This window comes from Schistocerca piceifrons, chromosome 5, assembly GCF_021461385.2.
Source record: "Schistocerca piceifrons isolate TAMUIC-IGC-003096 chromosome 5, iqSchPice1.1, whole genome shotgun sequence".
Lineage (NCBI taxonomy): Eukaryota > Metazoa > Arthropoda > Insecta > Orthoptera > Acrididae > Schistocerca > Schistocerca piceifrons.
In genome coordinates, this window is record NC_060142.1 from 305,296,214 (window position 1) to 305,314,256 (window position 18,043).

The 18,043-nt window shown below is 37.3% G+C and overlaps 1 protein-coding gene across 3 annotated transcripts in view; it reads right to left on the reverse strand.

Moving 5' to 3' along the window:
• Positions 1–1,458: 1,458 nt before the first annotated feature.
• Positions 1,459–18,043, reverse strand: part of LOC124798340 (lysosomal acid glucosylceramidase-like) — a 120,124-nt gene continuing 103,539 nt past the window's right edge. For 2 of the 3 annotated variants that reach the window (XM_047261695.1, XM_047261697.1), the window contains exons 9-11: positions 10,346–10,425; positions 3,922–4,202; positions 1,459–2,133 (exon numbers count right to left, since the gene is read on the reverse strand). In XM_047261695.1, coding sequence (XP_047117651.1) covers positions 2,034–2,133; positions 3,922–4,202; positions 10,346–10,425 — 461 coding nt within the window. In that variant the 3' untranslated portion in view covers positions 1,459–2,033. The remainder of the gene's footprint in view (positions 2,134–3,921; positions 4,203–10,345; positions 10,426–18,043) is intronic. The other variant, XM_047261696.1, reaches the window with a different exon arrangement.

An 18,043-nucleotide genomic window follows, 5' to 3' on the forward strand; every position in this document is an offset into this window, starting at 1 on the left:
TAAACAGACACAAGAACTCCCCTCACTACGCTGAGGGTCTTACCAAGGCCTTCACAGAGAGGTACCATCCCCCAGACCCAGTCTGCAAACAGATCTCCCATGCCATTTCTCCTCACACTCCTAGTCCTTCCACCACTCCAAAGAACCAGCCACAAGGAAGTGTCCTCTTCATCAGCCAGTACCGCCTTGGACTGGAACAAGTGAACCACATCCTTCACCAGCACTTTGATTACCTATCATCATGCCATGAAATATGAGACATCCCACCTGAGATACTTGCCATCCTATCTAAAGTGGTGTTCCATCACTCAGCCAACCTCCACGACACCCTAGTCCATTCCTATGCCATTCCCAATCCCAACCCCTTGCCACAAGGATCATCCAATTTCAGTCCCATCACAGGTTTATCCATCTCATCAGGGGATGGGCCACTTGTGAAAGTAGCCATGTCATTTACCAGCTCTACTGCAATTATTGCACAGTTTTTTATATTGGTATGACTACCAAACAGCTGTTCACCAGGGTGAATGGCCACTGCTAAACTGTGGCCAAGAGCAAAGTAGACCACCCTCTGGCACAACATGCAGCTGAACATAACATGCTTGATTTAAATGGCTGCTTCACTAGCTGAGCCATCTGGATCCTCACCTCCACCACAAGTTTTTCTGAACTGTGCAGGTGAGAGTTATCCTAACAATACATTCTCCACTCCCATAATTATCTCATCCTCAACATACGGTAATATACTGTCCCCTCTCCCACCAGCCAACAGTTTCCACACTCTCTGTCCTATCTTTTCCTCTCCACTCTTGTCTCCCCTCTTTGTTCACCACTCTCTACTAATGCACATGCACATTTTTCCCCACTTCTCTCCTTTTCCACTCCTTTTTTTGCTACCTCCCTATTCCACAACCTCCTGATGCTGCATCTGTTGGCATTCTAGTCCCTACACTCTCTCCACCCACCCCCACTAACATGCCTTCCCCTTCCCTGACTTCTCCAGATTGCTACTTCCATTCCACATGATAGTTGCATTTGGGTCCGGGCTGCCGGAGTTGATGGTCATGTGTGCTTGCTTGTGTGTATGAATGGTGTATGTTTCTCTTTTGCTGATGAAGACTGGGGCTGAAAGCTATGTGTAAGTGTCTTTGTCTTTTAATCATGCCTGTCTACAACTTTATGTGTCTTCTTTATGTCACGTAGCCATCTATCTTTTCCTACATGGTTGATTCAATAACTCTTAATGTATGCTATACAATAAAATAAAAAGCTTAATTTTCAATTCTTTATGGTTCCATCTTAGCTAGAAATTGCATTTATACTATTGCTGTCTTTTTCTGAGAAATTTTATGTACAAATTTCTTGTTTTTTAAGTAAAAATAAATGCGGACAAAAGCTTAATAGTTCATTGAATCAGTGGCTTTTGCCAGGATAAAATGAATTTGAGTTTTGCAAACAGTAGTTTCAATTTTCTTGGAGATGTGGTCCATCTGCACAACTAAATGATAGGCTGTTGTTTTGTGCCATACAGGTTCCATTTCTTTTTATTTATGAAGTAACTTGAGGGGCAATTTTGTGATCATCTTATTCCATATGTGTTGCCCTGGAGTTGCATTTATTTTGCACACATAAGCCAAGAAGTTTGGTTTCTGTCCTTTTTTAACATATTTCAGTTCAACAGTTATCTTCGACTGTATTTTTGATTTTAATTAATTGATATATAACAGCACATTCTTGAAGGTTGTCACTTTGCTTACATACATTTATGCAGTCGTAGATTTTACTTCTGGTTTTCTTATTGCCAGGAAAAAGGCTACATTTATTATTTAGTACTAAAAATGTATTTTGTACTTTACTGTCCTAGTACAACATAGTATGACTATATGCACATTAATAACAGTCTTTTGCATCTCATAAGTAAGGAGTGAAGTCTAATGTTTTTATAAGGAAAAACACTCAATAAATAGTTTACTACTGAGCATCTTTGGTCTTTATCTCTGTTATCCCACATTTTAAGTCTTTCTTCGAGCACATCACCAGTACAAAAGAGAATTGAAAGATCGCTTTGGGATGGTAAGATCAATGTTGCCACGGTCTGGATCCACAAGCTGTATCTTCGTATCGCTGTTTTTCCTAGAAGGAAAAAAAATAATAATTAAAAAGGTACAAGAAGAATAAACAAAATGTTGTTTTTATAACAGTATATATTTTTATCTAAAACAGTATCTTGAAAAAGTACAACCAGATTGTTAAGTGCATATAGAACTTTAAAAATACCTAAGTAGTATTTCTAATTACTGGTTGCATTGATAAGAAAGCATAATGGCAATGATGTCATACAGTTAGGATTTAAGTGTAAAATTTAATATACCATTTACAGCTGCTCTCATAGTTCATAAATCCCAGTCATTCATAAATTCTGTTAAACCCTCTATACAAAGTTACTTGTACCAGATCACAACAAAGCAATGTTGGTATTATAGGAAAAATTGTTCCCAGTTTCACACATAATATATATTCAAGATCAAGGTTACAAACTCAATTCATAAAATGAAACAAAAGGACTGGATGATCCATCCTTCTCCATGAATATATCAAAACTACTCGGCATTATTCGACTTCTCTGAAGCATTGCTTGTCTTTTCAGCAGAAAAACGATAACCCCAATCTGGATTCCATTGTACCAATACAACACTGTTGCAGGTTGTGAGCAGAAAGGAGAAGGAGAATTAGTGGGAGAGAGGATAGAAATCTAAGGATGGGTACCAAGAAGAGTGATGGCGAAGAACTCTCCAAACAAATTCTTCATCTCTACCCTTCTAAAATCTGCACATTCCCCATACCACTGCTAGCATTTGATGGTAAGGACTCACTTTCTCACAACATCTTGTACTAAAACTTCCAATTATTTTTTATGTTGTGGAAAGAGGAATGGCCTTCTGAATTCCATCACTCACTCAGTCTGTATACAGTATTGATTTACCCTAATGTCATTTCTACCCCTATATCTTACCATATTAATCTGTGAAAACACCAGATGTAAGTCTTCTACTATGGACCACCCATCACTCAATTCTCCAACCCTACCATGTGTGTTTCAAGCTGAGTAAGTGGTACTCACCTGTGAAAGCAGCAATATTTTTTACCACATCTGTCATATCTGACTCCCTATTAGATGGAATGGAATAGAGCCATCTTTCTTCCCCATCCTTATCCAGTCTGAATTTGTTCCCTATCTATCATTAACTTGTTGTCGAATTGTTGTTTCATTTTCTTTGTAGATATACTCATGAACTGATTGAATATTTTCCACAAATAGTTAACACCAGGCTAGATCCAATCAGCTACACCTGCTGAGGATCTGCCTCCCACCCCTATAAAAGCATAAGATTTTCTGGAGTGATCAGTAAGGAAATGTCCTTAGGGTAAATCCCAGTCATTCAAAATTCCTATCATATACGTCAGTAGTTCTTGTTGCCACTTCCATCCACCCCCTCCCCCCCCCCCCCCCCCTCCCTCTTTAATTTTTGATCCCTAGCTTATCCAGGTCTTTGCTTTTTTCTATTTGTACTTCCCTCCCTCTTCCCAATTTTTATATACAACTCTCATCGTGTTTAACTCCTCCTGACCTAAACAAACACTGATGTTTTTCTTTATCATCATTATTACTGTGTCTCTGACTAAGAATTAATACTGTCATATTATTTATTTATTTTTGTACTAATTCCAAACTACAATTCTTAAAGTGAAAAGCTGATGACACAACAGGAAGTATCATTTCCATATTAGAATATTAAATATAATTATACCATAAGCATACTTCCTGTAATCTATTAAGCAATTTTTGATTTCATGAAAAATTCAGAAAATTTCTTTTATAATATTTTTCTTCATTGAATGAAAAATGAGAAAGAAACTTACTCATTGTACATGACAATGACTGTAGCATTGTCTGGAGTTCTGAATGCCACACTCTTCAGTCCACTCTTGTCATTTGGCTCAATACTGATTCTCACTGATCCTTCAGGAACAAATTTGGAAAAGTGTCCCATAGCATAAAACATTGGCTGCTTATAGAACTCATCACTTGTTGCATTCACAATAACTGCAGAATCAACATAGTTGTTCACCCAGTTAGGACCACCTTCAGGATTCAAAGCAAGATTCCAGTCAATCCAACCAGTGACCCAGTGTGTCAAGTCCTGTAAATACAATTTTAATGAATTTTTGAGGCTCCTATGGCAAAAAGGAGGATAAATTTTTAAGTTGCCAAGATTTGTATGGAAATTACTGGGAACGCTGCAGCTCTAATGTTGTCCCAATATATCATATGATAGCACTATAAAAATCATCCTTGTCTCTATTATGTTGTGGATATTTGTGGTTTTGTTCCTTACTTTGGTAGCAGTGGTGGTGATCATTCTGATTAGTTGGAAAAGTGTTTACTTTAGTGCAGTTTTATATCAAAGAATCCACATTGATGCATGAATGTCATTATGAAACTGCCAAGAGTATTAATAGCATTGGATTAAGTGAGGAAGGGAGAAGGAGGAGGTGATAAACATTATTGGCTGTTATAAACATAAAAAACGAACAATGTGTGAGATTAAGGTATTAGTATCCGTTTTTTGGTATGTTGTTGCTGACTGAAGATATGTATTAAAACAAATATTTTATGGAGGTAAAAGTATTGAAGAATCACAGAGGTTTTTCTGTAAGAAAAAGAAATACTTGTCAAGTCTTATTTAAAATTCACTAGTTTTGTTAGAAAGTGACTTGCACATGTTACAAATACAATTTAACAAATAGAGTAGATTTTCATTCTCCGGTATTGTTGCTACATATTCGTAATCTATGCTCTGCAAACCACCATGAGGTGCATGGCAGAGGGTACATCCCATTGGACGAGTTATTGGAATTTTTCTCATTCCATTCACATATGGAGTGCAGGAAGAATGACTGTTTGAATGCTTCTGTGTGTGCAGTAATTATTCTAATCTTATCCTCATGATCCCCATGTGAGCAATATGTAGGAGATTGAAGTACATTCCTAGAGTCATCATTTAAAGCTGGTTCTTGGAACTTTGTTAACATACTTTCTCAGAATTGTTCTTGAAACTTTGTTAATAGACTTTCTCAGAATAGTTTACATCTGTCTTCAAGAGTTTTCCAGTTCAGTTCCTTCAGGAACTCTGTGACTCTCTCCCACAGATCCAATAAACCTGTGATTGTTCATGTTGCCCCTTCTCTGCATACATTTAATATCCTCCGTCAGTCCTATGTGGTATGGATCCCACACACTTGAGCAGTATTCTAGAACTGGTTACACAAGCAATTTGTAAATAATCTCCTTTGTAAACTGACTGCATTTCCCCAATATTCTACCATAAACCAAAGCCTGCCACCTGCTTCACCCATGACTTGTTGTTGTTGTTGTTGTTGTTGTCTTCAGTCCTGAGACTGGTTTGATGCAGCCCTCCATGCTACTCTATCCACCCATGACTTAGTCTATGTGATCATTCCATTTTATACCTTCAAAACGTGTTACACCCAGATATTTGTAGTTGGCCACTTCCAACAGTGACTTGTTGATAATATAATCATAGGATACTAGGTTTTTCTTTTTTTTCCCCTTGATTTGAGAAGTGCACAATTTTACATTTCTAAACATTTAAAGTAAGTTGCCAATCTTTGCACCACTTTGAAATTTTATCAAAATCTGACTGAATATTTATTCAGCTTCTTTCAGACAGTATTTCACCACAGACAAGAGCATCATTTGCAAAAAGTCTGAGATTACTATTAATATCATTGGTACACAATATGAACAGCAAGGATCCCAACACACTTCCTTGAGGCCCATCTGAAGTTAGTTCTACCTCTGACAATGACTCTCCATCCAAGATAACATGCTCTCAACCAAAAAGTCCTCAATCCAGTCACAAATTTCACTTGACACCCCACAGGATCATACTTTTGACAACAAGCATCTCCATGATTTGGTACAGAGTCAAATACTTTCTGGAAATCAAGAAATACTGCCTCTACCTGACTGCTTTGATCCGTAGCTTTCAGTGTCATGTGAGGAAAGTGTGAGCTGGGTTTCACATGATTGATGTTTTCAGAATCCATGCTGGTTGGCATTGAGGAGGTCTTTCTGTTCAAGACACCTCATTATGTTTGAGCACAGAATATGTTCTAAGATTCTATAACAAATTGATGTCAGGGATACTGAGTGGTAGTTTTGTGAATCACACCTACTACCTTGGTGTGACCTGCACTTTTGTCCAAGATCTGGGCATGGTTTGTTGTTTGAGAGATCTACAATAGAGTATAGTTAAAAGAGTGTTTAACTCAAATCACAAATTCAGTATAGAATATGGTACGGATTCCATTGGTCCATGGAGCTCTCTTCAATAATAGTGACTTCAGCTGTTTCTCAACACCACTGACATTAATACTTCTTTCATTCATCTTTTGAGTGGTATCAGGATTAAACTGTACCAACTGAGATACAAGGTTACTAATTTACTACAAGAATTAAAGCAAATACACAAAATGAGATTTCTATTAAGGCAACCCAAAAACCTGGTGGTAAAAATGATCAGTTTCCTAACACGTTTTGAGGTTAATTACAGTTGTTAGTAAACTCAAAAACAGAGCTAATTTATGATAAATGTGGATAATATATGAGGCTACTCCTCTTTAAGGGAGAATTAGATGTAACACAATATGTTAGTTAGAATATCAGCTGGTTTACTACAAACTGCTCATACATTATGCAAAGGACAATTTTCAAAAATGCGTGTTTATTTGTGTTGATATACAATGAAATTCAGGGGTGATTTATTTGTGGGCTGTAACTGTGAACCACAAATGCTGATTTGCTATGAAATAGGTTATGTATTCAAAACACTTGTACTGGTAAGTTTTGCAAGTGTCAAAAAAAAAAAACATATTTTTCATTAACTATACAATGAAATTAGAGAACGAATGTTTTGAATGAGGATAGGCCTACTGTTCTCAAAAATTTTTAAAGAGCACAATTAGTTTACCCCTACAATTGACAATAACAGTATGAGTTTATCACAGCACTCACTGTTCAAAATTTCACAATATATTATAATATAAACAGGTATTCTACACCTACATCTACATCTACATGTACTGTGGCGCAAACCACCGTGAGGTGCATGGCAGATGGTACATCCCACTGTACCTATTCTTAGGGTTTCTTCCCGTTCCATTCACAAATGGAGTGTGGAAAGAATGATTGTTTAAATGCCTCTGTGTGTGCAGCAATTATTTTAATCTTATCTGCATGATCCCTATGTGAGCAACATGTAGGGAATTGTAGTATATTCCTAGAGTCATTATTTAAAGCTAGTTTTTGAAACTTTGTTAACAGACTTTCTCAGGATAGTTTACATCTATCTTCAAGAGTCTTACATTTCAGTTCCTTCGGTATCTCTGCAACACTCTCCCATGGATTCAACAAATCTGGGACCATTCATGCTGCCCTTTTCTATATACATTCAATATCCCCTGTTAGTCCTGTCTGGTACAGGTCCATATGCTTGACGAATATCCTTGCGATTCTCACAAGTGTTCAGAATTTCACAATATATCACAAACAAATCAATAAAAGACTATGCAGAAGGATGAAAACAGTAAAATATGTGAATCTAGAACTTCAAATCAGCAAAGGCTGCCTCACACAAAGGAAAATTCCTAAGTCAGTTTTTATTTATAAATTTTTCACTTAACTGTTACTACATTGACATGTCAAAGAACAACACTGCAGGATGAGTTTATCTCAGTCAAAATCGCTAAAATGTGCAACATCAACAAAGCACATCTTCTGCCTGTTACACCTAACAATGTGTGAATTCCAATCCTTTGAACTAAAATATTTACTTGATACATCACTTTACTATAATAGATTTATGTGAGGTAACTAGCATTGGTATGGAACTGTTAACAGGAGAAGTAACTGGCTTTTTGAAGCGAGCATCATCTCTAGCAGATTTTATCAACTGGTACCTAATTTACAGTCATGTTATAGTAGCCCCCACAGAAAATTATGTCAAAACAATAAGGTACTAGAAATGGCACTGTTTATTGCGAATATCATATGTATTGCATTTTAACCTTAGTGATTGTGACAGACACAACTGCATCTCAGCAGAATAAGGAAGAAAAGGCTGGTCACACACTTTCACAAGAGCTGTTGAGAATGAATAAATACACTGTGGAATTAGTTTCAAATCTGTTATGTTGTTATCAGTGCTGGTACCAGTAACAACATTGTACAATTTTATCAGTGTGATTTTTGTTACTGTATTTTGAATTTAATTGTAAATAATTATATCATTTTTGGTATTGTTTTTTGTTTGGAGGCAATTATCATGGGGAGTAGGCGCCCCAGAATCGTTATTGTGGAAGTAGGGATGGAGATGAAGATGTTGGTGAGAAAGTGGTGACATGTAACACATTAATAAATTTCAGTCAACTTTGGAACTTATAACTTAGTGTATGAAAAATTTACTATCATGGTAAAATATCCTTAGCCCTACTAGGGATTGGGTGGAGCTGTGACAGATGTGCCATAAAAATAATAAAAAATATATTACTGTTGAATCCATAGTTTTCTGGGCTGACTGACTGGCGGTCCCAAATACATACAACTGTGATATTTACAGCCTTACTCTGGAAATCAGGGATCAATTTCAAGAAAATTTTATGAATATCAGTTCCTGTCTGGAGAAAAAGAATAATAATAATAATAATACGCTGGGACTAAGACACCACTAATGCTCCTAGGGATGATGGAGAGGTAAAGGAGGGAATGTGGATGATGGAGAGACAAAGGAGTGAAAGAGGAGGCAAATAAGTGTAAATCTGCAGGGCTTGGCAAAATTTCAACCAAGCTTAATGCACATATGGCTTACAATCTAGGAGAAAATTCAGTGTTGTAACACACTCATAGCATTTCTAGGAGTGAAGGTGGGGCTGGGAAGGGAATGACACGTTAAAAAAGTTAAAAATAACTGATATTGATGTCAAATTCACAATGAGAAGATGAGATTCAGGGAAAATGTTTACACAATAAATGTACATATTGATTAAATTCTAATTAGTATTTAGTGTTTTGTGTCATTATTGCATGGTGAAGATATACTAAGACAATGATATAATTTTGATGGCTGCTTTCAAGAGTTTGCTGCATAGGCCACAAACTAACTTTATGAGCTCACTTATTTCACAGAAAATGAACGGATTTTTTCACCTAGTAAAAAGAAAATTTAGGCTTATGTTTTTAATGGGAAACTAGAATTATTCACTGGTTACAAAATGCTTATTCCTTGAGCATGCAAATACTTCAGTGTTGTCATTTTTACTTGTCTACTGGAAGATGACGGCTGCAGTATTATCTCTGTTAACATCTTGAGTTCTGTATTTTGGCGTTGCATCTAGCTTAAAGTATAAGAAATTGAATGTAAAAGGAGTATACACAAAATATGTAAAAATCAATCATACATTCTATGAATGTCTTTTAAACTAACTAGCCAAATTTCACAGGATGAGTTGTTCCATGTAAAGAAGTGCTGTTTATGATGCTCAAATGTTGTGACTAGATGCAGCATATGATTTGAGGGTAGTTATGATATCTGAACAGTCTGTTACAGACAGGTCCATAATGAACATATGGCTTGTAGCAACTTTGACTGTGGGATGATAATGATTGCAAGACACATGGGTCATAGCACATTGGAGATTACATATTATTTCAGGTTTGTAAAGTCAGCAGCACATACAGTGAACCTTGCAGTGGGACAGCCATGTCACAGATCAATAGAGATCATCTTTTCCCCACAGAGCCATAGGGAGAAACCCACAGACTACTGTGAGGCAGCTGACAGCCCGATTTGAAGAGTGAGCAACAGTAAATTATTTTACCAAGACTGTACACAGACAAATGAATCACAAAGGCTTCAGCAACCAAGGACTGATATCACATCTAGTGCCTTTGAATGGCGTTTTCATGTACAATGTATATTTAAGTAGCATATTATAGCATTTGCATGTACACTGTATATTTAAGTAGCACATTTCTGATGGTAAGCTATATATAATATGACACTTTCTAATGACTGCTGAAAATGCAAGTGAGATACACTAGGCATTCAGAAAAATCTGAGGGTAGAACTTAAGATAATAAATCATGTTAAAAATGCTTAGTACAGAGGAATGCAGCCCCTTGTGCAGAAGATCTTAGTTACAACTGTATCACCATCTCACTTCTAAAGACCTTTAGTATAGTTTTAAAAGCAGAATAACATACTTGAATTATGTCAGCCATGTACTGTTCACCTCTTGACCATTCACCAAGCACAACTTTAGTTATATCCCATGGTTTGTCACCTGAAAAGATACAACAAGGACATTTATAAACTGCTGTACTGTTTTCTGATGAGACAGAACACAGATAGCCATATAACACAAATTCAGTGAGAAGCATTTTTCTCTCATATACAGGCAGAGCAGGTAGGCAGGGATGGTGAGGGGAGGGGGGTTATGCACACTCAGCATCACATTTCTTCATAATGTTTGCACACATTTTCGTAAATTTCATCACCAACAACCACTTATCATCCATTGCTGGATATAAGCCTCTTCTAGAGTTCTCCATCCATAGTGGTCTTCCAAGTTTTCGCATCCAAGTTTGTCCTGCTTGTTTCTTTATGTTGTATTCTTGACAAACAAATTCATGAAGATTCCTAATGAAAAATGGTTAAATGTGATGCAAAAAAGGAATGAGAAACTTTGGTTCCCTACATACATCACGTAAGTTTAAAAAAGAAATATTACATGTATTTACCTACACTACCACTAATTAAAACAGGAACTGTTCAGCAAGACTGTTCCTAACATTAAACAATTAATGACATTAAATATTGTGCTTTGGGGATGAACATTGCTTCACCCGTGCTTCACAATTTTATTTACTTCTAATGTAATTGGAAATAGGTTACATACTTCCACATAAGTCTGCAGAATCCAAAACTATGAAATTGACCATCACTAATATTTCACCTTTCTAGCACTTTTCACATGTTTGCATGTCTTTACACTAACAAGATCCATCTGATGCACCTTAACTTTTTAGTTCTGTTATTCCCAATTATATATTTCAGTTAACACTAGACTATTTTCCTGTATACATTCTACCAATAGAAAATTTCTCCTACCAAGCACAAAAAAATCAAAAATGCTCCTGTTTTGAAAGACCAACTGAACAGTGGGTTACGAGCTGCCTAATTCTACCTTCCCCAGCACCTTTAAAAATGTTCCCAAACAATATGGCACACGAAAATATTCACACTCTTTTTAATGTGCAACTTACTTCTCACTCCAATGAGCTCCCCTAACTGTCAACTCGCTCACACCCACTAGTCCATCGCTGTACGTCACTCATTCCCACCAACTCTCACTTGTCCATTCTCAGTCATTCAGCCCAATTCATTATCATTACCTCTGTGTCTCTCTCTAACTGTCATTGTCTCCTATTTCACAGCCACAGTCTTCTTCATTGTACCCTACTACTACAGTCTCCTCTCAATGTCTTTCCTTCTCATTCCTGTTGTCTGTTCCCACTGTCACTATGTGTCTTCTCCTTGTTGTTGTTGTCATAGACTCTGCCTCTCTTTATCACCAGCTCTAATCCACTTCCACTTTCTCCATCTGTTTATTCCTCTCCCATTGGCACTGTCTCCATCACTCTTTTCCTAGCACTGGTTTGTCCTGTCAATTATGTTTCACAGTCACTGTGTCCCTCTTTTTCTCCCAGACTGCCATTGTCTCCTTTGCTCTCTCTATAGTACAACGACTGAGTAATATCTTCCAGTATTTATTACTTTTCTGTCTCTTTCCCACTACCACTGTCTCCTCTTTCAGTAAAAAATGTGTGAATATGTTTGCATGCCAAAACATTTGCGAAATTTTTTAAAGATTTTGAGGAAGGTAGAATAAGATGCCTGGTGCCCCACTTCTCGATCACAGTCTTTTACACAGAAGCATATTTGCATTTTTTGTACTCCAATAAGAGCATTTTTCCACTGGTTCCCTTCTTTTCCCTGCCATAACAGGGTGTGTCACTCATATGAAAAGAAATATGGGGTAGTAAAGTTTTGATAGTTTACTTATGGTATGTAAAACTGAAATAACATAAAACTAATTTTACACCTCATACCAGATTTTATCATGCACAAAAATTTTGCATGTGCTTCAGTACTACAGTATGGTATTCACAAAATATTTCTAATGATAACAGTCACTTTACAGCATATTTCTCCATGCTAGGTTTTCACCTAATTCTGGATTTTATGCACAGATTCTATTTGTAAAGGTATGGTAACTTTGAACCTCTCTACAGTATTTTGGAAACTGGTAAAGATATCAAGAAAATTTTATGGTTGTTCAAGATCATGATCTTTGGAATATATCAAAAAATCGCATCCATATACTGTGCACATTCATTTTGGAATCTGCAGCTCAGTTTTAGTACCACTACCCAAAAACCAAGTTTTTAGGGTGTTTCTTGATAATGGATAAATATTTTTGAAAACAGGAGAGTGGCACTTCTAAATAAATGCAACATTAAAATTGGAACAATTTGCTTATTCATTATTTAGATTACACCTCACATACAGTTTGACTTGTGTATTTTATCTTGTATATGTGAGGTAACTTTGAACCTTTGTATTTCAGGAACAGATAAAGGCATCAATAGAATTTTCAGGCTTCTTTGAGATCAGAAGTTTTGGAAAATATTGTAAAAATTTCATCCATTTGCTACACATAGCAGTCTTGGAATCTGTGGGTCAGTTTTGGTAAGAAAAAATGTAAAAAAAGAACACTTTTTGTGGTTGTCTAAGGAACCACCTGTGAACTGATAGAGATTTTGGAAATGGAAAGATGACTCCTAGATAAATGCTTAGAGAATATATGGTTAAAATTTGAGCAATTTTCTGCCATTATTTTTTATTTAGATTTCACATCATACTGGATTTTACACGTGTATTTTATGTGTACAAATACGATAACTTTCAATGCGTCTGGGATCCACCCAACTGCAGACAAAACAGCACTGCCTCTAGCTCTTTCCCAGCCACAGACTTGTGAAGAATTGAGGAGGGTTTTGGGAACCATCAACTTCTATAGGCAACACCTGCCACAGCCTGCAGCTAACAAAGCACCACTGACAGATGCAGCACTGGCACAGAGAAACAAACACAGCAGGAAACTGTTGATGTGGACTTTGGAAATGCTCAAGGCCTTTGATAACATCAAACTGTTCGTCCAACAGGCTGTGACTTTAGTAGACCCTGTAAGCAAAACCCCATTATCTCTCACCCCTGATGTGAGTGATGCAGCCATCAGCACAGAGCTCCAACAGTTAGTAGATGGGCCCAACAACCATTATGGTTATTTTCTCAGAAACTGACAGAGTCACAGTGGAAATGATTTGCGTTTAACAGAGAACTGTTAGCAGTCTACAAGACAGTATGTCATTTCAAATCAGAAGTTGAAGGTAGGCCCATCACTATTTTCATGGATCACAGACCACTAACAGAGGCCATAGAGAATTCTATGAAAGACTGCTCACTACATCATTTTCACTATTTGGACTATGAGGGTCAATTTACAAGAAATGTACAACATATCTGATGGGTAACAACACAGTGCCAGATGCTCTCCTGAGAATTGATGCTCTTTCAGGGTGTATTAATTACAATGAACTTTCTCTGACACAACAGATCGATTCTCAAATCAAAGAACTTCTGCAGAACACTTCAACAAGCCTTAAGTTTGAGTATCACCTCTTCTCTGGTTCACACAAACAAGTTTGGTGCAACACATGAACAGGGAAAGTTAGACCACTGGTTCCATCTCAAATGAGAAGAATTGTATTTGATAACCTTCACAATTTGTCACATCTGGGCATCCACCCCATCACCAAACTTGTAACAGACTGCTTTGTTTGGCCAGACCTAAAGAATGACTATAAGAGCTGGATCCATACCTGCAATGCATGCCACCGCTGCACAAACAGGCAGGCCTCCTAGCCCAGGGCTTGGCCAATATGACAATCTGGCAGGTAGGCTACAGCACATACATTTGTATTTAGTCAGACCACTCCCAGATTCTGCTAGTTACAACTCTATTCAGTCAGCTGCTGACAGAGTCACATGGTGGCTCGAGGCAGTGTTGATATCAGACATCATAGCTGAGATGACAGCGTAAGGCCTTAGTACAAGTGTGGATCACACATTTCCGTTGCCTCACCACAATAATGATGGACCAGGGAAGGCAATTCAAGGTCTCTGTGGAATTTAGTGCCTTTGCACTGCTGCTTACCACCCACAGAACAATGGTCACTGGAATGGTGGCACTGCATCTTCAAAGCATCACAGAAGTGACACAGTGGGAGTTGTCAGAGGCCCTTCCATGGGTACTTCTCAGTGTTTGCAGTGCCTTGAAGGAGGATCTGCTGGCTTTACTGGCAGAGATCCTATATGGTGAAAAGTAGATGTTCCCAGGAGAATTTGTTGACCCTGTGGTTTTACCTAATACAACTAAACTGCTGGAAATGGTTCAATGAGTCACATAGAATGCCACCTCCACAGTGACATGGAACATCAAATGTTTTTGTACACAAAGAATTGATGACATGCAAGTATATAACATTACAAGATGACACTACAAGGGCATCATTTCAGCCACCTTACTCTAGTCCTTAGAAGGTATTACAGAGGGGTAAACAAACATTTGACATACTTCTCTGTGACAAGTGCACTACAGTTTTGATACACAGAATCAAACCTGTGTAAGTATTCAACTCAAAATCTGACCTATTCAACAGTAACTTGGCTCATTGTTTCACCAATCCAGAGCAGAACCTGCACTCCAGCACAACATGTCATGCGGAGACAACCGAGGTAGCGCCTCCTCCCTTTACACACCAGATTCTCCACCTACTACCCCACTGTCATGCTTCGGCCACCCACTCCACCCTCCTCCGCACCTCAAATATTTCTTCACAGACTGGGCAATGCTTTTTACAATATTTACAAAGTTTTTTAGCATTACTTAAAATGTACAATTTTTTTTAAATGACACTGTTAACTCCAGTATATTTGTTTCTGTGTAACTGATATCCTGTAAAATCTTGACCATCCACTCAGTACAAGGACTGTTCAAAAAATTCCAGAACTTTGTCCATAAAATTTTTCTACACTTATTTTTTTCTTATTGTGCATGGTGTCCTTCGAAATACTCTCCTCCACAATTGATACACCACTCCCAACACTGTTTCCACCTCCAGAATTAGTCTTGGTACACGTCTTGCTGTATCACACAAAGTGCCATCTGCAGATTTTCTTTCATCTCGTCTATCATTGCAAACCTTCATACTTTCAATGGGTTTTCAACTTTGGAAATAAAAAAAGTCTCCAGGGGCCAGGTCTGGAGAGTACGTGGGATAGGCAGCACAGTGATTTTGTTGTTAGTGCATTAGTCATGCCCCAACAGAGATGAATGTGCAGATGCAGTATCATGATGAAAATGCCATAAATTGTCTCACATTTCAGGCCATTTCTTTCTCACATTTTCTTGCAGGTGTTGCAACACATCCCAATAGTACCATCGATTAACAGTTGGTCCCTGTGGCTGGAATTTATGATGTATTTATCCTTGAAAGTCAAAGAAAACTATCAGGATGTCTTTGACATTTGACCTGACCTGATGAGCTTTCCTTAGTATTGAAGAACCTTTCCCAAGATTGTGAAGATTGAACCTTGGTCTCTACATCATAACCTCAGATAGTACCATCAATTAACAGTTTGCCCCTGTGGCTTGAATTCATGATGTACTAATCTTTAAAAGTCAAAGAAAACTATAAGGCTGTCTTTGACATTTGACCTGACCTGATGAGCTTTCCTTGGTCTTGGAGAACCTTCCCTGACATTGTGAAGATTGAACCTTGGTCTCTACATCATAACCATAGACACACATCTCATCACCAGTTATGACTCTCTTAACACCTTGTTCTCATTTGTGCAATTGAAAAGCTCCTCACAGATTGCAAAGCAAAGGTCTTTCTGGTCTTGACTCATGAGCCATGGGACAAACTTGGCAGCAACATGATGCATTCCAAGATGCTGTGTCAGGATTTCATGGCATGATCTAACTGAAATGTTACATTTTTCTGCAAGATCTCAGACAGGCAGTCTTCGATTGACAAGCACAATTTTGTTGATGTTCCTGACAGTGTCATCGGTAGACATAGAAGGGTATCCTTAATGAGGGTCATCTTTAACTTCTGCCCATCCATTTTTAAATCGTCTGAACCATTCATAACACCGAGGGCAGCTTAAGCACTCACCACTGTAGGCATCCTGCATAATTTAGTGTGTCTCTGTAAAGATTTTCTCAAGTTTCACACAAAATTTAATGCAGATGCATCATCTTCTAACTCTGCTAGCTCAAAATTTGCAAACTGTATGAGACAACATTCTACTCAATACAACACTGAACAGTAACTAACAGACATACAACAATGAAACTTCTGGCAGTTACACATTAAACACAGTCGTGTGCAGAGATGCCAACTGCATTTCACTTCAACACACCATTGGCACAAAATTATGAATAGTCCAGAATTTTCTGAACAGACCTCATATAATACTCAGTTTAGTCTTATTCATTGTGTAATATTCATTCCATACAAATAAGAATAAGCAGCTGTGATGAATCTAAGATGTTTACTGTTCGTTCCTACAAAATGTGATGTTGTCTGTTCTTCAAGTTGTGTTCCTATTTCAAACAGAACTTAATTACTTGGATAACAAACCCAAATGTTTCCAAAACATACTCTCACATATGGAGTTATTACTTATGGATATGGCATACATATCATTTTGTGATATGTTTTATAGTTTAGCATTTTTTATAAGCCAAGATAGTGGAACAAAAGAACAGTGATTAGTGTGATATGTTTAGTAGTCATTTAGTATGGTTTTGTACACCTACAAAATCAGGTTGTCACATGTAGACTGGTTAGACATAAGTGCAATACAAGTATTTTTACTGTTCATATCAGCTAGTACTTCATTCAGTAGGTGTCCTACATATTCTTCAAAGTTTCAAAAACATACAATTGATGATCTTCCAAAACAATTTTATGCTATGTCTCCTTAGATCACTCACTTTTGCTGGCTTCAGCTTTTAATACAAAAATCATTTTATTATTTGTCAACAGTATTTCGAGGTTGAATGATACACTGCAACACTTGTGATCACAGTTGTTTTATTTTGTTTTCAGTTCTGATCAGATGTTGCTTTACATACAGCAGTAATTTCTCAAACTCTAAAGTAGTATACTACATCACTGCAGTTCTGGATAAACTCAGTGTCATTGTAATTGTAAAGTCCTGCCAACAAAATATAATTGTAATGTTGTGTGATCGATGTTGATGGTTATATATTATAAACATTTAAAAATTGCTTCACAACAAAAATTGTCCAGTAATAAAAACAAAATTCTACACATCTACACATCTACATTTATACTCCGCAAGCCACCCAACGGTGTGTGGTGGAGGGCACTTTACGTGCCACTGTCATTACCTCCCTTTCCTGTTTCAGTCGCGTATGGTTTAATTAATTGTGTGGCAGTCACTGTGGTAGAATGTTATCATTCAGACAAAATGTGGTAGTTGTAGAGCCTGTTACAACTAAAATACTGTTTCAAGGACTGGAACTTCAACCTGTTATGAATGCTGCTTAAAGGTAATCTGAAGCTGACACTAATCTGTCATGCTGTTCATCATAACCATCTTTAACCACTTCCAAACTCTCGCTTACTGGATTTTTCATGTTTTCATTTGCATTTAGTTTGCCTGTGCATCACATGCCATCATATCACAAAACTTTCTTTGCTGTTTTCTTCTATGTCTAACACTTAATAAAAGATAAATAT